We start from the raw sequence: 25,457 nt of genomic DNA on the forward strand, positions 1-25,457 counted from the left end.
TTGCCAACTACAAAAGCAATTTCTCCTCCCTTGGTTTTCACACCTCAACTGCCTCATCCTCCCTGATTGAACTAACCTCATTATCTCTAGCCTGCTTCTTGCTTGCATATATATACCTGCCCCTGGAAATTTCCACTACATGCATCTGATGAAGTGGGTATTCACCCACGAAAGCTCACGCTCCAATACGTCTGTTAGTCTATAAGGTGCCACAGGACTCTTTGCTACTTTACAGATCCAGACTAGCACAGCTACCCCTCCAATAAATGAAATTGAAGTTTATTGATTAAAATCAAATTCTTACAAGCTTAACTCTATTACTACTATTATTTTTATGGCAGCAGTGCATAGAGGCCAGGACCCCATTACGCAACCACAGAGACAATGATGGTCCCTGCCCTGAGGAATTTATAGTCACAATAGACAAAACATACAAAAGGGGGAAGGGGGGAAAGAGAGGCGGAAATGAGATAGAACGTACAAGAAGAGTGAACAGAGTGATGGTTTGCCAACAGGACGAAAGTTAGTGGCAAGATTTTTTTCTTTTATTTCGTATTTTTGTTTTAGTTAAGTCATTTTTGGGTGGTTTTTATTTTTATTGAATGGCATTTAGGGCAGAAATGGGGAGAAAAGGAACAAAAAGAGAAGGAAGAAAGGAGAGTAGCAAGATGAGCAGCTGGATGGAGCTGGATCCAGCAGCTAATCAGAGCACATTCAGAGTCAATATATATTCAGAGAATTATAAACCCTCACTGGCAGTTTTCTTACCTGCTGCAGGTTCCAAGAGGGGTTTTCAAACTGTTTGGGTTCCGAATCATTTTGTCCAAAATACCAACTATCTGCTCAAACTTTGGCCTTTCACCACGTTCCTTTTGCCAACAGTCCAGCATGAGCTGATGAAGGCCTGCTGGGCAATCCATGGGTGCTGGCAAACGATAGCCTTCTTCAATTGCTTTTATAACCTAATGGCCAGAACAAGAGGATGTCATCAAGGCAGAAATATTTAGAGAATGAATTTTAATAACTGGGAAAAAATCAAGCAACTAATTTAAGCAGTCAAAGCATTATGAAAGCAGAGTCTGTTGTTTTGACACAAGCATTTTTGTTTTCATATAATACCCTTGATTTTTATCTTCCATGATTATTAAACATATTACTCTAGGGTGTGCAGAACAGGGTTATATAACCTAGTCAAATCAGCAGCAGGGAGCAACAATTAACTTCACCTAGGGTGCAATAGATAAATAGATAGATGGAGATATTCTAGAAAGCAATATTTTTTGCCCAAAGGCCTTTGAGAGAGAGGATGCAGTTGAAGACTGATTTGTAAATGGGTATGAGTCTGTGCATTTACCCACAAAATCCCCAAAGCCAAAGACTTTAAAAAAATATAAGGAAATGTTTAGTAGATAAGAATTATTAGGAAGAAAAATTTGCATTTTATGCCAATCTGCGTTATTAGAGGCAAACAAGCAATCTGAATACAATGTGAAATGGGAGAGTGAGGCCTGGCTGAGTGATATCTTAATGTAACATCTAAAGCAAGGTCAGACTTAATATGAGAAGGTGGCACATGGTGATATGAGGGTGAACATAATGTCTGAGGCAAGAATTACACCCACAATTTGACTACCTCAGTCAAGTCCATTTGGATTTAAGAGAAAGATAGAAATGATTAAAGAAAAATCACAGGAAACTGCTATGCACCTTGCGGGCAGGATAAGAAAGCATGTCAGGAAGCAATGCAGATAAGAAAGGCTTGTAAAAAAGGGCTAAAACACTGTTCATGGGAGATTTCAAATACAGTGACATTGACTGGCATAACTGTATTAGAATTGCTAAGGAAGGGTGCTGATTCTTGAAGGGGAGTACACAGGACTGTTTCCTCTCAGTTTGAAGAGAAACCAAGTCAGGTCTGGGCTTAGCCCTATGAAATGAATCTGCCGTAATAAATAAAAGTTGGTGAATATCCAGGGTTTAGTCAACACAATAACTTCATCTATAAAATACTCCATAGGATGTGTGAGAAAGTGCAAGAGCACTGGACTGCAAACTAAAGGCAACTGCAGAAAATACAGAATGAACTTCAGAAAGTTGGTTGGAATCAATGGTTGTATCAGAATCTTTTACAGAGGGGAAGTGAAGTCCCCAGAAACATGGTCTACTGGAAATGGCTCTCATCAGAGATGTGTTCAATATCCTGCTCTGCCACAGACTTCTTTTCTGACATTGGGCAAGTCACCCAGCATCTGTGTGCCTGTGTACTCTATATGTAAAATAAAGAGTAGCGCTTCCATACCTCACAAGGGTGTTGTGAGAATAAATACATTCAAAACTTCAAGTTCTCAGCCCCTTCAGTAATGAGGGCCATATAAATACCTAAGATAGACAGTGATGAAGAACACTCAAGAGATAGCACAAGTGCCATTCAGATAACAGGAGAGTGAGGGGACAAATAATGGAAAGAGCTGTACAGTATACACACAGGGAAAAGAGTAAAAGATAAGATCCATTAGTAAGATGTAAGGGGAAAATTCTTACATTTAAAAGCAACAAATGATTCAAAATGAAAAAAATAAGCACTATTCTGATATGCTAAAGAAGGAATATAGGAATTACAGACAGAATAAAAATACACGTCAAAATCTTCTTTTGTATCTCTCGTTATAAAAGTATCAGTTTTAGGTCAGGCTTGTAGAGACAATCAGTGAATAATAAAAATGTATCCAGACAATACCCCTACAGCCATTAAAAGGGTAAAGGGATTTAAAACTGACAAGGTTCCTAGGAAGGACAACATACATTCAAGAGCTTTAGAGGAAGTGGCAAATGAAATGAGAGGCACATTAGTAAGTATTTTTACATGCTCACTGTGTTCTGGAGAGATCCCAGAAGATAGGAAGTGACTATGATAATGACATTATTTTTAGAAAGGCCTTAGGGATGCAGCAGGACCAGTTTCTTTGACATCTGGTGTGAGCAAACAAGTCTGAAGGATCAAATTGGGAAACAAAAAATAATGGATTTGACTATAGCCAGAACGGTGGGAGCAGGAAGAAGGTGATTTCCAAAAGATTAAAAATGTAGTCTGTGCGTGTTCAAGATTCAAAGAACCAAACTGACAGTTAATAGCTAAAATTTTTAGCAACCTCGGTGCCTTTAAAATATTACTAATATCTAAGGGGAAAAGAAACAGTTCTAAACTAGATAACAAGCAGTAAATAAAAAGGAATGAATGAATGGATTTTTTTCTATAAACTATATGATTATAGTTTATAGAAACAAATATAGCTAATCGAATACAGCAAGGATTCATGCTAGTAGCACAGATCTGTATCACTTACATTTGCCTCAATTCTCTGTTCCTCCATTTCTGTGCTTGTCCCACTGTTTCTTTGAGACACCTTTGTGCTTCCCAACTTCCCAGGCTGCCTGCGGACTTGACTAGTCCTAGCTTCAGATAAGAAGCTACCAGCTCTGGGGACAGAGCTGTGTTAGTTGGGTACTGTGATGCTTTGTTTGTTGTAACAGATCACTGCCAGGGACACTCCTTTTTTAAAATGCCACAACAGAAAACAGTTGAGTAAGTGAAGGAAAAACATCCATTTGCAGGGCTATATCCTGCCCCTCGAGAAACACAAATATGGAGGAAAGGGAGTGTAGTGAACTCGTCCTTCCACATACGTATGGGGACCAGTAGTCCTGTACGGAACACACACCAAAGCTCTAATGGGTACCAGAGAAGGGTTATGAGCAGTAGCTGAGCTAGTTAGTGACTATTTGCTAGTTTTGGCAGTCAGGGTTAGGAACACACAGGCACTGTGCCTGCGGAAAAGCAGAGAGCAGGGTTCTGTGCCACTCACCCTGAGCCATCCTGCTGTGCAATTGCAGGATTGCTCTTGGGTTGAATGCTCATCTAGTACTTCTTAGCTCTGTATGGATATATCCACTGGGAACAGGAATGTGCTTAGACGGTCATGACTGTTGCTATGCACAAATCTATCCAAAGGCACTGAAACTGTTAGTATAGGATAAAATAGTATAGTAAAGGCTAACCCCACCCCACCCCCCCGCAAACTCAGGAAACTCAATGAGACATATTTTTAAAGGAAACATAGGTCTGTAATTCTGCATCCACACTCAATTGTAGGCACAAATGATGCGTTTAAGTGAACAAACTGCTGACAGTGTCTGCAAATCTGGTAAAGACACATTTAAGTGTTGTCATTTGTGTCTGCAGTTAGTTGTAACTGTAATTCATTGTGGGTAATTAGAGGCAGTTATAAAATTTAGCCTCACAGGTTAGTTGGTGTGTATGTGCACACTGTGTGTTCGTTTTAGGGCACAAATGCATATCACAATACATATCAGTGTCTGAAATTATTTTACTAGGAATTTATAAATCCTTAATCTACATGCTAATTGGGATATAACTTCTCATTTCATTTCTTTTGTCATTGTAAGGATTTGAGATTAGTGTTTTTATGAACAAGAATAATTTACATGCTTCCCTCAGCTGTTTACAACACAAGGAAATAAATTAAAAACAATTCCAAAATTCAGCAAGAAGATACCATATTTTTTTTTTCAGTTTTTCTTTACTCTTCCCTGAAAGATAGGTAAGCTTTGCCTTTGAGGCATCTTATATTCCTGTCAGACCCCTTTTATGTTCGACTCGAGTACAGAAGGAAGGTGTCAAAAGAAATGAAACTCTACTGGGCATCTAGGGAATGTAAATATTTCTTTTTCTTTGCCCCAAGGACTTGTTTGCCCATATTTTGACAGTCCATGAAATCTTTGACACTGAGACCTGTCAAGTATTAACAACTTTGCATTCTGCCAAACTGACTCATCATTTACACTTTCATATTCTTTGTTTTTTAAACTCTGATGTCGAGCATTCGATCAAAAAAACCCCCCAAAATGAACAACTAGGAATGAGAATCATTCTGGCATATGTTTATGTACAGAGTCGGTGTGAACAAATATCCTTGTAAGAAACTCAAGATTAATACTATTCTGTGCTATTGCTGATGACCTGCTGCTTTAAGTCACGTTTTATACTAACAAGAGTATTGTTAGAATATAGTGAAATTGCTAGAGTATGTCATTAACTGTTGCAGTGGACTTTGGACAACTTTTTCCACTTGACTAACCATAATTATGAGTTCAAGAAACTAAGAATTCTTGTTTGAATTAAAACATGTCATTCTTGCTAAGCTTAATGCAATAAAATAAGAAGTACTTGTCTGTTTTACCATTTCTGGACCCCCAATCCTGTTTCAGACTCATGATATAAACCTAAAACCCATGCTTGTGTCAAAGAAGATGATATAGTTTTAATGTTGTTGGCTAAGTAATCATCTATTTAATTTTTCACTATACAAAAATCCTAAAATATTTTTACAAAAATTATTATGCATTAAAACAAGTTATGTCTGTGTGTGTTGAAAGAAAAAAATTTGATAGGAACATTTATTTATATGTACACGTGTATGCAATCATACAAATATAGCAAATGTATAGCTTACATCTTGATTTGACATGTCCCAGTAAGGCCGCTCTCCATAAGACATTACTTCCCACATAACTATTCCATAGCTCCATACGTCACTTGCTGATGTAAATTTACGATATTGGATGGCTTCTGGAGCTGTCCATCGTACTGGAATTTTCCCACCCTATTTAAAAAAATAGAGACTTGTTTATAAATAAAATTTCCATAGTGTTTTTCTTAGTGGCATTTTTACAATTATTTCCATTAATCCTAACACCAAAATTATGCCATTCTGAAATGCTGATCAGTGTAGGAATTTTCAGAGGAGTTTCAAGTGGGTCTGAGTCTCAGGGAATTAGGTGTTCAAATCCCATTGAAATTTCCTAAGACTCCTTCGCAATCCATGTCTCATCACGTAGGGCCAGATTGTCATTAGATTTAATGTGGCGTAAGTGCCAACTCTAGCCCCCTGTGTGTTCTTTCTGGATTGTTGTTCCAGTGAGGGATCAGGGATCAGCTCCATGAGGCAGTTATTATCTACACCATAAATGAGCAGGGTGAGGGTAGGGAGGAATGGGAAGTGGAGCTGGCTAGGTAAGAGAGTAGAGAAGTAAGCTGTGTCCTATGAACAGCTATGGCAAGGTGATCCCAACCAGGAATAAGGGAAGATCCGGGGATGGCAGGGATTGTTACTCCTTATGTGGGAGTAGCAGCAAAGTTTCAGTCATGCCTTACATTAGTTAGCTTTCAGGTGAGATTAATTCAGCTCTGAAAAAGAAGTACCCCTGGATTTCTGTGTAAATGCTTTTACTTAGCTCAAAACGGAGATAAACAGTTTTATAAATCAACCTTCCATATCCATTCATTCAGAAAATTATAAAGATATGAGTGAGACACTAAAACTAGTAAAAACTTCCAAGAATTCTCCCCACTAGAAGATTATGTTATTACACATTTACCGAAAGTTATTTAAAGCCAGGTTTCTGAAGACAACTTGTAACTCCCTTGGACTACTTAGCTCCTCTCAGGCCATTAATGTATTTCCCTCAACCATATCTTCAAGAGGCTATTGCCCGGTTTGTAATAAGATCTCATAGCCCCTAAGAAATATTGTCAAACCGCTGGGTTTCTTACCGTAGTGGTGTAGACAGCTTCTGGATCATCTTCTATAACTCTGGACAGGCCAAAGTCTGACACTTTACAAACAAGGTTGCTGTTGACAAGAATATTGCGTGCTGCTAGGTCCCTGTGTACATATCCCATATCAGCCAAGTATCTCATTCCGGCAGCAATTCCTCTCAACATTCCCACTAGCTGAATGACTGTAAATTGCCCATCATGTTTCTGAAGGGAAGACAGGAGCAACACACTTGTTAATGCACTTGAGGGGGAAAAAGAAAATCAGCTTTGCATACTTTCTTCACTCTAGTCACTTATTACCCCAAAAGCAATGCATCTCGGGGCAAAGCAATCCACTTTAAACAAAATTGTATTTCTTTTAGCCACAAAGCAGGACACATGAGAAAGGCCTGAATAGCTAAACATTTAAAATGAATGGAACCTGTTAAAAGTTATAAAAGCCTAATTAACTTGTGACATGACAGGTTCTTTTTTTTTTTTTAAACTACTTTATATAGCCTTGTTTGTAACTCGCCTCCATGTTTGTCACCTTTTACAATGATCAATATATATAAAAAATACACTGTATTACACTTTTGGGATCAAAGCCTCTGTTTATCCTAAATACTGAAGATTTATTTACAGCATAGAATTTATCAAGGAAACTTCATCATCTTTCTGCTTTCTCTACCATCTTGCAAGTCATTCTACATTTTATGGTTTGTACATGTGGAATGTTAAAATGGTGAAGACATTGCTTGGCAGTTTTGAGCACTCACTCAGTAAATGCTAAATTGTCATAAAGTAGTTTTTCTTTTCCCTTCGTTCTTCTCTGAAGTACTGCTGTACTTCATTTAGAGATTCCTGTGCAGTGACTTTGACCATGCTAAAAAAAATAAATTGCTACTCTAAACAAATGTGTTCACACGACAGGGCTTCAGGTATCTTGGTATTAACTTCAATCTATGATGGGAATCAAAACCACGATTTTTGTACCACATTGGATCACTTAAATACCAAGAAACGTATCAGTTTGATCCCGTCTGGTCTTCTGATTTCTAATCTGATTTTGCTGGGACAATTTAAAGATCTATTGGTGTTTGTTATGTTCACATTTCAGACTGCAAAAATGTTTTATTATGCTAAATTGGTAACATACATAATATATTTTGAAGTACTGTACATATTTCCCTTAGGTACTCACCCTAAGAAATGCATCTAGGGCCCCATTCTCCATGTACTCTATTACAATCATGACTGGTTTCCCTAAAGGAAAAGAAAGGACATTTTGTTTGAAAACCCATAATCTGAACTGAGTGCCTTTTTCTGATAAAACACATATTGCTCCTATAAAAGGGCTGAATAGTTGAGACCAACATTCTTGAAGCCCCTAGCACTGTTACTGAGCTCTAAGTCCTTAAATGTCTGCATGGAGCATGGTCACGATTCGCAAAATTAAACTGTACAAATCAAAATGTCAGCGTGTTCTTCTGACTCCTGCTGTGTGACGAGGACTTTGAGAAAATGACACTTCAGATAATATGAAAGGACATAAGAAACCTTATCTTCCGGCATGGTCTTTGAGGCTAATTGAACCTAGAAAAATAGTGTATTTCAAAGTACTACATCTTTTAATCATGTGTGCATCTTAATTTTTTCCTCAGGTTGTAGCATAAAATGAGTATTGTTTTAGTTAGTTACGCCTCAGGAGAAAATCCATTAAGAGTATGCAGTATATTTGTAATTTGAATCTCTGACCACGGACATCTTATAGCAATTACTGCCAGTTAGCTTATTATCTGACTGATACATCTAGTCACTACTTACCTCTGGTAACTACCCCTTCTAAATGAACAACATTGGGATGGTCAAATTGTCCCATGATGCTTGCTTCACAAAGGAAATCTCTCCTCTGTTTTTCTGTATAGCCAACTTTCAGGGTTTTGATCGCTACTGAAACATCTCGCTTGCCTGGAAGTTTCAGACGCCCACTGCACACTTCACCAAACTCTCCTAAAATAAAGCACATTGACTATGAATGACATGTCATTTATATAATGTCCTCTCTAGGACCCTCATTCAACATGGCACTTAAGTACCTACCTAACTTTAATCCCACGAATAGTCATACTGATTTTAACTGAACTACTCAAGAGCTTAAAGTTAGGTATATGCTTAAGTTCTTTGAGGAATCGGGCCTAAACAGCAAACATTTTATGTCTGTCTCTTCCTCCGCCCCCAATATTTGTCTTTATAAAATATCAGTAATTTTTTCTTGAAATATGTAAAATAAAATAAAATGGTTTTGTAAAGGATGATGGATTTTTTTGCTTTTTTTTGGCCTGATTCTTAACTCACCCGTTTTCAAGTTACTTCTAATTTATACTGGTATGAGGTCAGAATCAGGCTGTAAAGGACTGTCAAAAAATAGAATAATCACACTGAAGTTTATGAAATGGAAGATATTGATTTAATCAATGAAATGGGTAAATTCTCTCTCCCATGCCCCAACATCAAAACCTTTCTAATGAAAGTTTCATAGAAACCAAAATGCTCTGTTTGATTAAATGATGAAAATGCATACTTGTTCCAAACAGCTCTACCAGTCAGCACAGCAGGAACACACACACACATAGTAAAACAGCACGGGCCGACAAAGTCCACATGCCTTTACAAACACTGCTTGTCCAATCATAATGACTGCTAAAGTTGGTCATCTGGCATAGGCATTCAAGGCCAGGCCCATAGACGGCCCCAGAATATATGTCACAGTGTGTAATACTCACAGCCAAGCATCTACTGGCTCAGCATGTCACCAGGGAACTGGGTAGAAACAAAAGGCTATAGTGTAGAACAAAGACTCAGCACAGTGGCACTAACTCCTGTATATAACAGGTGGCATCAGCAGGATGGCAATGACAAAGTTAGCAAGAAAAATCCCATAACCCTTGTGAAAATCAACAACCACATACTCACACAGCACTCATCCAAGACAGGCTCAGTATTCTATCCTACCATAATAACTGAGGCACACTGAGAATTCTATGCTGCTTTTTTGACTGTCCCCAGCAGACGTTCTATAGTATTCTTTGCTGTGTAGTCGAGAAGTTCCTTTGTGTCTCTGTCAGCCTGCTGTAAGAGGTATACCTTCCCTTTCAATCTTGCTAGCTAATCACATCCGCTGATTTGGGCCATAGCTAAACCCAGCAAAAATGACACCTGCACCACCTGCTTCTAATTTACATGCTCCATTTTACATACTGAAAACAAACTGCTCTTGCTTATGTGTGTGCAAATCCAGATAACTCCAGGGATGCCAACAGTTATTCTGGATTTACACTGTTGTAAGTGACAGCAGAATTGGATTTCTGTCTTAAATTCCACCTCGTTTACATGTGATGTTTTTCAGGATTTCGCTCAAAGTGACTTGACAAATAGCATTTCAGCCTAATCAAAGGAGGAGCACAAGAGCCTTTTATTTGAAACTATTGATGTGGTAGTCTCTCATCTCAAACAATGGTTAGCAAACCAGAAAAGACCATATTTACTGATTGTACTGTGCCAATCTAGAATTTAAATCCAACAGCATAAAAAGTAATGCTGTACTGAAAGAGATACTGTTGTTCTAGTGTCGTGCTAAATGCCACTTACTTAGGGCTAGTCCACACTAGAACCGCTATGTTGGCACAACTACACATAAATCCATGAGGGGCAGGAGAAGCCCTCCCACTGACATAGTGGTGTCCATACTGGTGCTTAGTCGGTGTAACTTATGTCGCTTGGCGGGGGAAAGAGCTTATTCACACCCCTGAGTGACGTAAATTATACCGAAGAAAGCAGTAGTGTAGACCAAGCCTAAGAACTTGATTCTGATGTCTTTACTCATTCTGAGTAGCAGCTTACTACATAAGAAGTTCTATTAATTTCAGCTGAGTTACACCTAAAAGTAAGGTACATTCCTCATGTGCAGAGTACCTCAGGAACATGATTCTGAGAGTGGAACATTAGCTAATTCTAAGTGCTTTCATTCTTTTCTATAGCCTAAAACTTAATATTGGTAGATTTTTTTTAAAAATAGCAATGTTGCACATAATATACAGTGCTTGACAAACCACAGTAGAGTGACTGATAAAGTATTCTAACAATACTTGATAAAAAGAACAGGAAGGCAAAGGTATGTTTCCTTCAGGAATCCAAAGTATTTGATATTTTTCTTACCCATGGAAACTTAATTTCACTACATCGACTAGTGCAATAAAAATGTCACATATCTCATTAATGCAAACAAATGAAACTGCTTTTTTAGAGTATGAACACCACACTGCTTAAGTAGGTGGTAGACAGTTCAAGAGGAAGAAAAACAATGTAATGCCAGTACAATTACAATCCAGCATGAGAGGTAAAACAAGAACTTTTTTGTAGTAATAAAATACATATATTTTTTAAAGGGTAGAACAGTTAAAACAAAAAGTTTTAAAAGAGGATTCTGTTCTATTAAAAAGGCCTCATTAGACCATACATTACAGGCTGTATCATGCTTTCTTAATGCATGGAAGTCAAGGGAACTACTTATGTGAGTAAAGTGAGCAGGATTTACACTAGCATCCAACCTCTTTACTCTGACAATGAACAACAGGTAAAAAAAATTACTTTAAAAAAAGTAATAATATTGTTTGCAATTTTTTTAATGGATCTGGAATTAGAAGCATACAAGCTTTTAATCCCACACAAGCCTTTTTATTTTTTTATAATTATTTTTTACATTTCATAAGCAAGTGCAGCTTCATTGCTCTATCCGCTCTGGTAAACGCAAAAAGTTCTATACTTGAGGTATAATTATTTGCCTGTCATTATGATGTATGAGTTTTGATTCCAGCTAAATGGAACAGTTGAATACAGAAGCCACAGCAGCCTTACCTGCACCAATCACACGCTCAATTTTAATACAAGAGGCATCTAGCTCCTTGGCGAATTGATGGACAGCTCTATTTGGGTCCTCGTAGGTTTCAGGGTCAATGTAGGTTTTGGTGCCTGGAAATTTAACTGTAATGATGTAAGAAAGCATGACTGTGATGAAGCAAAGCACTTATTGTGCAGTCAGCCCAGGAATTTCATTATGCAGAATGCTCCTTGGAACAGTGAACCTGCTTCCATGCCATCTGAATCAGAGCAGCTTTAAGAGGCAACTTTAGTCTGAGGCATGATCTATAAGCTTCCTTGCACAAGTGCATAATCCTTTGTCATTAGCAACTATATCTGTGGCTGGGAATGTGAAGCATTTCATAAAAGTAATGAATATTAAATAGATTTCAATGGGTGAAAAGTAAACAGAGATTAAAGTAAGAGGGAACCGGGAGGAAGGGAGGGACTGCTTCCCCTGCCAAAAAAAGTAGAGAGGAGCCACCTCCTCCTCTCTTGGCCTGGGTAAGTAGCAATTTCCCACAACTATCCCTTGTCTTTGGATGGGAGATGAGAGCTCCCACTCCTGTTTCAATATACTTTAACAGAATTTAACAGTGTTTATAGGCTATGGTTACAGAAGCTAACCATCATTTCGTAGGCCACATTAGAAAGCTGATTACGCTCCTGAGCTGGTGTGCAAGGGGACAGCAGAACTGTCCTTACTCTCTGTGGGTTACCCACATCAATGGAAGAAATCCAGGATCAGAGAGCAGATTCTGTGGGACAAATACTCCCCTTCCCAAGCAAGGGAGTAAGTGGGTGGAAACTTGGGTCCTCCGCTCTTCCCATAATGCACCAACTACCCCATTTGAGGATGTAAGTGGCACTAGTTATATGGCTGACGCAGTTTGCTTCCTTCCTGGAGAAGAGGGGTAACCAAGTGACAATCGGTTTCTGCTTTGCTCCTGGGGCAACAAAATTACACGTTGCCCTTTGTTCGGGACTTGTGGTAAAGCCAAAATAAGTTTGAGTGTCCATATTAAATGTCTGTTAACCCAATTATTGTTATGGAAGAAATTTGGATCCCAATCATTACAATCATTGGCTGCAATCAAATCAGCCTATTTAAAAAGATACAATAATTGTTCTCTATATGAAAATAAGGAAGAATGTTCTTATTCTAACAATATTGAATTGCTGAAATATTGAGATGTAGGAATTGGATCAGAAGTCAATACAAAACACAGATAATTTAAGGGTGCTATGCAACCTCTTAGTTATGTATGAATCTATTGCATATTTTGAAATGTAATTATTAATAGCTCAGTTAGTGGTATGTGTTAATATGTTTCAATTACAATCATTAAAAAAAATCGTATAATGGAAAAAGGCAAAACCAGATACAGGAAGTTTGAAGAGCCAAATGAATATACCAAATGCCTGTAGAAATTATTTAAGATTTCACTAGAATTTTATTTTTATTATAATTTGTATTTTGACAGATTTATTTCTAATCTTAATGACAATGTTTCAAGTTTCTGAGCAGATAAACTTTTATTTGTCATTTAAATGAAACAAGAAGATCTGAGAAAGAAAGAAGAAAACAATAGGTTAACCTCGTATATTGTGCTTTCAGGCAGGCAGATGGAGAATGAGCCATCCTCTTGTGTCTGTGATAAGGGCCTGGATTGGAGGTAACCTTGTGAATCTCAAATGGGGCTCTGATGGTTCTTTATTCAAGCTGTCATAAAACATTTTGACAGGCCAAAGCTATCTTGGCATACCAACGTGAAATAGTGCTGCTGTGGATCCGAACACATTGTTAAAAGAAATGGTAGGAGGAAACAAAATGTAAATTGGAATTGCTTGACAAAACTCCTCCATTGTGCTTATATCTTTAAATGTAGCACTTGGGGCCGTGGAAAGTTGAGGAGGACTGAAATAAAAGATTGGACATTCTATTAAATGCAGTGCTCTAAAAGCTAGTTAAATGGTTGCTTTCAAGTTACTGTACAAATTGAATCTGTGTCTTAGCACATAAGAAAATTCTCTGGATACTAAAGGAAAAAAAGGACACCAAATTGTAAATAGCCGGTGACCACAGTGTTGTGTTTCATCTCACTGGGGAGACAGTCATCAAATCAATTAAATATCAAACTTTCCATCAAAAACATTAAAAAGTAGCTTCGTAAGAAAGTAATTTTTTATATTTCATCCTACAATATTAATAACGGCAGTGTATGTTAACTGTTCTGACATATTTTCCAGTTATTGAGTATTAAATAACTAGATTTCTAGAAAAGAAAGAAAGAAAGAAAGAAAGAAAGAAAGAAAATTTCCTGACCAGCTGCTGAATATTAAGCACTAGCTTCCTCGTGAACCTTTTTACATCTTCATTGAAACTTAGAATCTGAAAATGACCATTCACAAATTATACTGGGGGAAGGAATTCTTTAGCTGGTATATTCTTTTGCCTTTATAGGCAAATCAAAGAAAATGCAATTGATTTCTCCCCACCCGCATAAAAAAAAAGTGGATCCTTTGGAGATGTATAAATCCTATATTGTAAACAAAAAGAGGCAATTTTCAAATCTGTCACCCTCTAGAGTAGCTACAGTTAAATAGCATTAGATTTCTGATGCATTTTTTTAAAACAAGCTAGAGTGTAGGCTATGTGATAATTAATCTTTCTCCCATTTCTATTTTCCATTTCTTATGTACAATATAATAGGTTGTCTGATTCAGGCTGTAATGATGTCACCATTTGATTTAATATACCCTGCACATAAATGAAGTGACTTAAGGCAGTGAGAAATCCAAAACTCAGGGAGTCCAAGCTGACGTAATATTGTCAGACTAGAAAGGTCAGACGGAAATCTTGCCACAACTTTGACCTGAGTCTTTGGCTAGCCTTACTAATTTAAAGAGTTTTGCACTAAGAAGGTGCTAGAAAGTAAGGTTTGTGGCTAGTAATTGCCTCACCCACTATGTGACACCAGACCCTGATAAACTATTGACACAGTAACTTTAACACAAGGCAACAGAAGATTAAAAAATGTATTTTTGTTAGCAGTCATTTGTAAGAATTAACCTATGGCTGTAGTGACAGTAAGTGATAAAGATAATTGGTGGCATGGCAAGAATCAACAGAGTATTCTACTGGTATTTAAATTATAAGATCTGAGAGGATACTGGCATAATCAGAAAATTATTTTGTATCACAACTTAAAATTAGAGCTGGATAGGAAATGGTCCTGTGAAAATTTTTTGAGACTAATTGAAAAAAAAAATCCTGTCCTAAATTGTAACAAAAAGACAAAAATCTTAAAAAAAGAAATTGTGAACTGAAAATAATAATCATAAAAAAAATTCTGTTTACATCAGTTGTAACATTTTCTTCCAATTTTGACCGTTTTTTTAAGTTTTTGATTTTATTTCTACTACAATTAGCTTATGTTTTTAAAATAAAAAGTTGATTTCAAAACTGGAATTTTTTGTTTAGAAAATGCTGAAACAAAACATTTGGACAATTACAAAACTTTTTCAGATTTTTTGAGTTGATAAATTTGTTAGAACCATCTATGAAAAGTTTTGGTTTTGATAAACTGGCATTTTCCAATTTAAAAACATGTAGTCAAAATATTCCTGAAGGCTCTACTGAAAAACAATTACGCTGTATTTTATTATTTTATGTTACCTGTCTGAACTGATACAGATGATCAAACTATTTTTGCACGGTTCTAATAAATCTTATAATAATCTGCCTAATGAAGTATGAGAAATGGGCACAGAACCCAAATGTATTGAGTATCAATTAACCTTCTTGTTGTCTTGACAGCATTCCTTAATACTGGGTGAATAGGTATTAGGTCAATCTTTCACCACTGATTTCAGTAGGAGCAGTTTTTAGTGCTATTTTTGCAGCTAGGCAAGTGACTCAATGCAGAGATTGGGAATTACAGAGATGAGCCTTTTTCACATCATTTTATTTTATTTTCTATTAATATTACGATCGACAAATGTCAGCGATGCAATGTTCACAGTAGCAGAAAACAGTTCTTGACCAGAACAGTTTCGCTATTGGGGTGACACAGTGACCCTTACTTTCTTAATCAGAAGCTTGCCTGAGGGAAAGCTCATACAGTCACTTGGCCAAGGACCTATCAATTTAGAGCATCTCCAGGGGGATCATTAGGATGGTGTGAAACAACTATTCAAAGGAAAAATGCAGAATGGGAACAACAGTATATCACACAAATGTACAGACATAAAATGCATGGCATGAACAATGTTGATTATAATCTGTTTCCCTTTTTGTGTAGGTCATATATTTTTATGGTTTCTAAATTCACACTTGCTGTTTACACAGCATTTCAGATTTATTATAGCCCTTTCTTTATAGGAATGTGGTTTTGGTATTGTCTATATTCCAATACCACTAGTCCAAATGTCTTATAATTGGCTTGGTAATTCCTGAGGGGCAGGAGGGAAGCAAAACACTTACAATGAAAGTAAAGTTCTTCATCCCCTTCTTGATCAGCTTTGCTATAGCCACAGTGCCTGGAAAAAAAAAAAAGGTCAGTTTTACAGGAAAATAATGATTTACTGCATCATATTTAAAGTTCTACCAGATTGGAATTTTTGGAAGTTAGCAGCCTAACTGCAGCAGGCATTTTAAAAATATCCCAGCTGCAATTCTTTCAATAACAGGTTTTAAAACAAAACACGAACAGTTCCAATCAAAAGGCTTTTGTATCTAATAATTGCTGGGAAGAGTCCTAAAGGCTTAAACAACAAAACTGCAGTCCTCATTAAAAACTTTCTGTGATGCTATGAACAAAATAGCCTGAAGATTAAAGAGTCTAAAGAAGGAGTGACAAGCCTGGTATTTTTGACATGATGCTGCTCTTAAATGTACTTTTCTGGCTCTTGTCCCCAAAAGCAAGTGTTATTTGAATGGCTGAATAGGTAAAATGTCAAGTTCTCTATGTGTGAACAATTCAACAGAAATAGCACACTTCAAGGAAAAAGATCAGAGAAGCTGCAAATATTTAGAAGATACCTACTATAAGACAAAAAGAATTTCTTAAGCTAACAGAGTCCTTCCAAATGTAAAATAAGTGGGCTAATTTGTCATCCTATAATGGAATTTAGATCTAAATAGTCCATATTAGATTATACATTGCTTTCGTTTCCATTTACAGATTCTAAGATACAGGCTGGTATAATTCCAAGGAATCTACAACAATGGGGCCAGAAATGCCGACAGCTAGACAACGTACAGTACCTTCGTCCAATGATGAATCCGAACACCATGAAGACCAGAATGATGGTGCCTGCCACAGCAACCACAGCTATGATAATGACAGGATTCTGCTCACTGGAAACGGCTGTGGCTACAAACAGAGCAAAGAGCTACAGATTAACTCAAAATATACTGTAGAAAGGAAATGCAAAGGTTAAATAAACCCTCATAAATTACAGACAGATAGTTTACCTCTTCTGTAACCTGAAACTTTGTACAGACATTAAATGTTACGATCATGTTGGTCTAAAAGAAAAGCATCTATCCTAAGCTCACCAGAAATGTTGGGTGAGTTAATGAGTATCCAGGGGGAACAGGACTTTAGAAGTGAGGATGTTTTAGTTGAAAGCACACAATAACTATTTTCTAGGACTGGACCCAACCTAAAGGAGCCCTATGTGCATCAATTTCTGAATGATCATGTTTTTGTCTCTTATTGATCATTTTCATTGCTATAATTATCATTATTATTATTTATTGTTTGTTTCCAGATGCATCCACTGTGACAGGTGCTTTCCAAATGCAAGATAAAACACAATCCTTGCTTCAAAGGACTTAATTCCAAGAAATCTGGATATTATTCCTTTTTTTTTTTTAACTCAATGACCCTACTATTGTTAATATATGTGTCATATTAATGTAAACTGATGATATAAGCACCCTGTTTGAGGAACCTCTATGTTTGAAATGCATGTGGCTTGCTCACCATATATTGAAGGGACCACATCCTCAGAAAGGGTAAATCAACAGAGCTCTACTGAAGTCAATGGAGCTGTGTTGATTTACACCACTGAGGATCTGGCCCATGAACTTTAGACTCAAGTAACAGATGTCAGGCAACATTGTTGAAAAAAAGCATTTTGGAAGTGAGTCGTTTGGAGGCAGTGGAGGGATAAGAGCAAGAAAGTGTGGCAATGGCTCATTAAATAATCTGAGGTGGTACTTTTATATGAGTAAGACTTTGTACTGTTCACTAAACAAGAATGGCTGGAGCCAGGACCCTGTGAGTTCTACAGGTCTGGAGCCACTGAAATAATCTCAAAATCAGGTTCCTGTTCCAGAATTCCCAAGGAAACAAAACTCACATATTCTTTGCTCTGTTTGGCAACAGGTGAGCCAATCAGCATGATTCCTCTGCTTCTTACAGTGGCCAATACCAGTTGCTTCAAAAGAATGTGCAAGAAACCACTCAGTAGGCAGTTATGGAATAAACTGCCGATAAGGGACCTGTCTTTCTAACCCTCCTAGGTTTGGAAAATGTTTATTCCCTGAACAATGAGGATACAAACCCCTTCTGAACTATATTTTTCAAATGTCCTATCTGATATAACTCTGGAAGATCTCATTATTCGTATACATGTCTACTCTTTAATCTGGAGCACATGAAATGTCTGTTGCGCAGCGCAGAGAGGCAACGGGTCCTCCTGGTGAGAGCACTGCTCTGGAACTGCAGAAATCCAGGTTCTATTCCTGGCTCTACCCCTGCCCTGTTGGGAGACCTTGAGCAACTCACTTCACCTCTCTGGGCTTCACTTTCCCCAACTTAAAATGGGGATAATGATACTAACCTGCTTTGCAAAGCACTTTGAGATCTACTGATAAAAAGTGCTAAATAAGGACAAGAAGTTATTAAAGGTACTCATGAGTAACTATGATTTGGGTCAGCTTTGACAAGCCAAAGGGTTGAAAAGTTATGGAGATGCCTAATGGACTACCTCTGTAGTGGATAACAGGAATATATGGAGATGGACTTAAATTTCTAACTGCCAGTTATGGAGTAGTTATTTTCACTAAACACTCCTTGACTGCCACGTTTATGAAGAGGATAGAGTTTCCTACGAAAGTTCATTATTTTGAAGTGCTAATTCTGGACCAAATAGATTCCACTTTGCATGCTTGTGAGCTAGGTAACTCATTTCAAACTAGAGTTGGATGCCTGGAAAATTAAATAATTGATTCTGATCCCAGTTTATCCCCCTCCCTCCCACACACAGTGGAATCGTGTGTTAGAACAGTTAAAACAGGCTCCCCACAAAATCTTTCTTTGACACTGAAGTCCTCAAGTGTATACATCCCCATCTAAGAACAGGTATCCCTGTTTAATGCTCAGTCTGTGGTGAAAGATCCCTCAGTGTGTGGTCTGATAAAAGCAGGAAGATTGTAGCTCTACTTCACAGATGTCTGCATACATTCACAAATATTTAGTTCTTTTTTTCCTATAAAAATTTTGATTAAAATGCATCCAGTTTTTCAGCCAGCTCACTACATACTTCTGTTTGAACTCAAGAGTACAATTCAGGAGCACAATATATTCCATATACTTACTGGAACAAATAGTGCCCATGAACCTCTTCAGATCCACTGGCTGTAAGTGATTTAAACCATCTTTCAAATAAATCCAACAAATCAAAAGATAAAATGATCATTTGAGGGATATCATGTAGATTTATAACACTCTCCAGGGGACTTGTGTCTCCACAAAACCAATGAATGAATTATAACAGTTCATATATTTTGATCTGTGACATACAGAATACACATATCTTGCTTTACAGATAATCTTAAACTCTTTTTATACAAATATATACAGCACAAACATTTGTGTTTGTTTATTATATAAAGGGTTTCTTTCTCCCTGTACTGAAGTGCTGCCATCCAGAATGGAAGATAATATCTGTTTTAATGAGTGCAGCACCACTGTTCACACAGCAATTTGAGATAAGTAGTGAAAACACATTTGAAATTCGATGGAAAATTTAGGTGGTAAAATATATTTATCTGAATTTGGATGCTGAACACCACTGGCATACATACTGGTACTTGCAGATCCTGCCAAAAAATGTTTGCTCCTAAAATTATCTATGCTAATCTCAGTGACTATTCTGGTCTACAACATGGACAATAAACATGGAGAACCGCTTCTCGATTGGTCAACCAAAATGAAACAGATTACAGACACTAAATTAGAGACATTGATAATTAGAACTTAAATACCAAGGTGATGGGTGCCTAAAACAGAGAGAATCATAAATAAGGACTAAACAATGAATTTATTTTCCAGAAATCTGTCAAAGCAAAATCTGTCAACAGACTGGCTAAAATGGAAAGAATAGAATCTGCTATAATTTGCACCGAACTTCATTTTCACAGTCTTCCGTTTTTTCAAAGAAATAAAGGTCAGCGGCAAGACTTAACTATGAACTTCCTCTGTCTCATGGTTGCAATACCTAAATACAATTAAAGTCAGGCACTGAATGTGCATCTTGGTACAGGAATTCTTCAAAGAATAAAGAAATACCACATTTAGCATACTAACTCCATGGCCTTTTCACCTTGCAAGCAATCGCTCCATCAGGCTCCACATCAGGCTGAGCTGTTTGGCAGAGAGGTCTACCTGAAGCAGATGACCCAAAACAGGGAAACCTTTGTTTGAGAGGCAACAGAGTTGTGGAGCTGTCAGGTAGGTAGTTCGTGTAACGGATGTCAATGTTTCTAGAGCTCAGTGAGTAACATTCTCAGGCTCCTCACTCTTTTGCTTCCTCTCCCATCTGGTCCCACTAAATGTGCAAGAATTGCTGTAGTCCTGCAGTCCTCAACATATGTAGCTATGTGGTGATGAAGGGTTAGGAGGAAAATAAGGCTATTTACTTCTTAGAAAAAAATAAATGATCTGGCAAAGTGTGAGGAGAGGCACATTCCCTATTATTGGAAAGTCCTGTGGGGTCCTCCCTCTTTCCCCAATCTCCTTTTATGTAGGGAGAACATAGGGTGGTAGTATTTGGGCCAAACATCCCTTCTCTCTATAGAATGGGGCCATCAGACAGGGGAGCCCAATAACTTACAATTCTTCCCTGGCTATCTACAGCACTATAATTATTAGTAACTATGGTAAAACACAATAGGTAGCTTATCACCCATATCAAAATACAACAGTAGTAATTCATGTCTTCCCATAGTATAAGCTTCCATCCATAGAAAAATACTAAGTTAGTATAAACTCCATCCTTTCTAGTTCAGATAACACTGCAGTATATTCATTTTTTCTACTAACAACGTTAATTGCTTTCAAACGTGAATACATTTTACCTGTGGCTTCCTCTAGTGTGGCAACATCTAGTCTGGGACTATAATTTCCATAACCAGCAGCAGTAAAAGCACGAATCTGGAAAACATACACTGTTCCTGGTTTCAAATTATTAATGGAAGCTGAAGTGGACTTGGTTTTTACTGTTGAATAAGTCCTCTCCCTTTGATCCTAGAAACAATAAGGCAAAGCATGAAATTATATTTTCAGGTCAGATTTCATTATTGTTGCACACAAGCAACTGACAACTGGTCCTGGCAGTTTATTTCAATTTTCTGTTTTTTTTCCCATATAAAGAATGTAGCACACTCTGCGGAGCATTACAACACTGTCATTTCATTGAGGGGTTCTTAAAACGACATAAAATTTAAATGGAAAGCACATGCTGTTAGTCATAAAAATCCAGAGATAAAATGATTGGCTTTGTGCCTCATTTCCTCAGATTCTGATGTATGAACAGTCTGATCATCAGCGAACTCCAAAGAAGTTCTCTGTTGGTTGAGGAACAACATTAAAATGGTATCTTAACAATTCAGCTCCTACATTTAATGAAAACAATTTCTCGTATTGTTCCACAGTAAACAGTCTTTATCATGAACCCCTTATTCAGACAACTACGGCTGTCCTCAGAAGGGATAGGAAGCTCTCTTTTTTCATCAGAGCAGTGCTATTTGCTTTCCTTTTTACAGCTTTCTACTGCTCTTTGAATGTCAAAAGCAATATATCAATACCAGGGCCAAACACTGAGGTCCTTGACTAGTTATTAACTCAGATTTCACTCAGGCAAATTGACCTGGATTCCATTGCATAAGGTAAAACAGATTAGAAACTGAGTAGGGAGTTCAAGATTTGGACTAGAAAAAATTAAAAATAGCAATATCTATACATAATCATTATTTTTTAATGCTACATAAGTTGTATCAGAAACTACAAAACAATTCAGATAGCCATCCGAACAAGGCATTTGCTGGGCCAAATTCTCTTTCTGTGTAGATATGGGTAACTCTGTTGATTTCAATGGCATTTTGCCCAATTAAACCAGTGGAGAATTCTGTCCACTGTACTTCAGTGTAACAACAAAGCCCTTGTGTTGAAATATAGCATTTCATATGATGTGTCAGATTTCTTCTATAAGATGTGATAATGCCTTCTCCCATGGTTTGCCCACTCTGTCTTTTGAGTGAGCTTGTCAGTTAGTGTAGAAATATTTTTCATATCTTCCCCAAGAGGAAATCAATCATTTATAAGCATGGTTAGGGATGCTGAAATGTATGTGTATGTGGGGGAATGGAGAAAAAAGGGGATGCGGAAGGAGAAGGAAGCAGAAATACCAGGAAATGGTGAATAGTTCTGTAGCTCTAGTACTGTAAATATCAGTAGAACTCCAGAAGTTCAGAGTTTGGGTTCAAATACATAAACTAAGCTTATCTGAATTTTGAAAACCTCTTGAATTTGGGGAAAAGCTGGGCTAGAAATCTCACAAGAACAGACTTACCTGTGAGATTTCTGGCACTTCCAGTTCCAGCCCTAGCCAGATATCATACATGAAGAAACACTTATCAGAACATTTCAGAACCTCAGAAACTTTTGATATGAGTTTGGTTCTAAAATAAGGTGAATGTTCAGGAAGTTTTTTTTCTTTTTTTTTTTTAAGTTATCTACCTGTGACTGTTCCTGTAAGCAAGAGTCAGATGCACATTTCAAATTAAAATACATTTGCTTGTACATGCATGTGAGCAGTGCCATTGAATTCAGAAGACTACTCACAGGTACAAAGTTTAGTTTCTAAGTGAATATTTGCAAGATCAGGTCCTTAGTCTTGAATTCTCATTAATTAATTTAATTTTAATTGATGACTGGCAGGTATTTCCCTTATAGCAGTGATTTAATACATTTGTTGCCAATCTCTTGTTTGCACAACTCACTGAAACAACACAAATATATTGAATAAATAATAAAAATCATATTCTCATGAGTCTTATTCACAAAAAGCTATATATTTTGTGATTTCATCTAGCATTTTCACTGTTTTACAAAGACCAGTGATGATTTTTACAGGCAAGAAACTATTTAGGATATGTAAAAGTGGCATTTATTTGCAAAAAAATAGGACTGTTTAGTCTTTGGTAAACATATGAAGACTTGTAATTTATTGCAAGGTAGTATTTCACTATTGTGTGTCTGTGAAAAAATGAATTAACTTGTAGAAACAGTAAAATTTTTATTGCAGGGTATAAAAATTGAGGTATGCAGCTTTCTAATAAGTGTTGTAATGAGAGTAATTAAATTACGTTACTCAGAGTTATGATAATTCAACTATCTACCTCTTTACTCTCCTTTCTAATCCAAGTAAAAATAATCAGTTAAGTATATTTGTGTTATTCAGCACAAAAAAACTAGCTGTGACATTTGATATTGGCTACAATCTGGTATGAATTTAACTAATTGTATGTTACCTAGAAAGTTGACATACTCAGCTCTGAAATAAATATAATTATTAGCTTGGCTATGGAGTTAAAATGCATCTCAACAGAGATCACAAAAGAGCTCCTTCCTTTATTATATCTTAATTCAGCCATTTTTAAAAGCCTTTATAGCACTAATTAATATTTTGCATGTATAGAACATTTTTCATTCTGGAGGATTCAAATTTTTTTTTTTTTTTTTTAAAGAGATTATGGATAAAATCCTGGCCTCACTAATGTCCATGGCAAAAAAATCCTCATCTTCACTGGGGCAAGGAGTTTAAGTCACATATACAAGGATAACTTCACCCACCATGGAAATGCAACCACTTTCTACCAACACACTACTGAGAGCTTTTAGGGGAGCAAGTGAAAAATAATTCATCCAACTGAAATTTCAGGGAAAATGGATCAAGATTTGAGACATCATGTCTAACATGCCCCACTCCGGAAAAGTGCCATAGGTTATTTTATTACTAAAAATGATCGGAGCTTTATTTTATGTCTGATCTCAACAGCACATTCCCAACACCCTAGACGTATTAAAAACAAGGAATAAGAGATAGAAAAGTCACAAGTCTCTTGCAAAAACATTCACAGCCCTGCTTAGAACATTCACAGCCCTGCAAGATAAGCTATCGAGTGGATATTTTCATTTGTGTAATATACGAATACAATATACAGAATCTATCATGATAATAAATTAATGGGATAGGAAGACGGTTATTAAAAATCAACTACAACCTGAAATGACACCGACAGATAACAGCTGGTATAATTACCATGGCATTAAAATTTGCCCCCGGAAGAGTGGGATGACATGATGCAAACAGCACATTGCTGTGTATTTCACATGCACTTACTTTCTCGTAATACTTGATTTCATATTCAGTGATGACTCCATTAGGATGTTCTGGTTCCTGCCAGGAAAGCTCCACGCTCCTCTGCAGCACTCTCTCTTTCATTACTTCGCTAACTTGCGAGGGAGCTGTTTGGATGAGATGTGTCAATAAACAATGAGCAAATTTGCTGGATGTCTCAAATCAAATGTCACTACCGATCAGTCCCATGCTGTGCCACTTTCATTAAGGTAAAGGAAAGCATCTTTTCATAGTTCACAATTCAAAAGTTAATGAATATTCAAGCAGAACCTTATTACTGTTCATAACCATAACAGAAATCTAAATTAAAGTGCAAACAGCAACAAGATAGCATTGTTCAAGCTAGTGCAAAACTGGAATTGATAGGATCAGAATGACAATTAAGCAAATGAATTCTAATTAAGCCAGGAAAGCAGATTTTTCAGATTAATCTCCTGTGGTAAATTAAGAGTCTAAATATTTATTACACATGTTTTGACAACACTTATAAAAAAGAAAAGAAAAATGAAGAGAAAGAAACAAAAAGACTATCATATTCGGACTGATTTCAAACGACTGCTTCCAGATCCAGTTCAAACAATTACCAGCAATGTTCTTTTATGACCGCATTTTCTTGGTAGTGAAAACTAACATAGTAAAGATTGCAAACCCATTTCAATTATAAACCTTTGTTTTCACTCACTCAAAACATTCTGAAACTTTCTTCCTTTTGGAATTTTCAAGGCTTGATCTCAGTGCTTTATGAAAGTTTGACAAATTAATGAATACAGTATGTTCTTGCAGAGTGAAGAGGTAAAACAAAACAAAACAAAAACCCCAACCCCCCAAACAAGCAAACAAACAAAAAAACCAAAACCCCATACTCTGTGTTTTTCCTACTGCACTATTCTTTTGATATACATACTACAAAAAGCAGGTAAATTTTAGAACTTGAAGCATGGTATGCAAATAGTGTGACACCACAGTCCCATTTGAAAATATATTCGTTAAGTAATAAAGTGATAATTAAGTTATAAGTAATTGAAAAGGTTTTTGAACAAGTAATTTTGATTTCTCTTACAACAGATCCAAGTTCTGGGTAAAAATAATAATGTATGGGTAATCCTGTCTAATGACACTGAAAGGTGGCAGATTTTCTTATTTATTATTAAGTGGATCTAGTGACACCATCCCCTTAATGGGTACTTCCAAAGGTGTGGAGACA

The 25,457-nt window shown here is 36.8% G+C and overlaps 1 protein-coding gene across 2 annotated transcripts in view; it reads right to left on the reverse strand.

Annotated features, from left to right (window-relative positions):
* EPHA7 (EPH receptor A7) overlaps positions 1-25,457 on the reverse strand; it is a 191,359-nt gene that overhangs the window by 10,476 nt on the left and 155,426 nt on the right. Inside the window, exons 6-15 of one of the 2 annotated variants that reach the window (XM_032765789.2) lie at positions 24,236-24,360; positions 20,910-21,078; positions 16,806-16,914; positions 16,023-16,078; positions 11,534-11,647; positions 8,444-8,629; positions 7,821-7,882; positions 6,632-6,841; positions 5,532-5,681; positions 769-962 (exon numbers count right to left, since the gene is read on the reverse strand). In XM_032765789.2, the coding sequence (XP_032621680.1) occupies positions 769-962; positions 5,532-5,681; positions 6,632-6,841; positions 7,821-7,882; positions 8,444-8,629; positions 11,534-11,647; positions 16,023-16,078; positions 16,806-16,914; positions 20,910-21,078; positions 24,236-24,360 (1,375 nt within the window). Of the gene's footprint in view, positions 1-768; positions 963-5,531; positions 5,682-6,631; positions 6,842-7,820; positions 7,883-8,443; positions 8,630-11,533; positions 11,660-16,022; positions 16,079-16,805; positions 16,915-20,909; positions 21,079-24,235; positions 24,361-25,457 lie in introns of both variants that reach the window. The other variant, XM_032765788.2, reaches the window with a different exon arrangement.

Source organism: Chelonoidis abingdonii, chromosome 3 (genome assembly GCF_003597395.2).
Source record: "Chelonoidis abingdonii isolate Lonesome George chromosome 3, CheloAbing_2.0, whole genome shotgun sequence".
NCBI lineage: Eukaryota > Metazoa > Chordata > Testudines > Testudinidae > Chelonoidis > Chelonoidis abingdonii.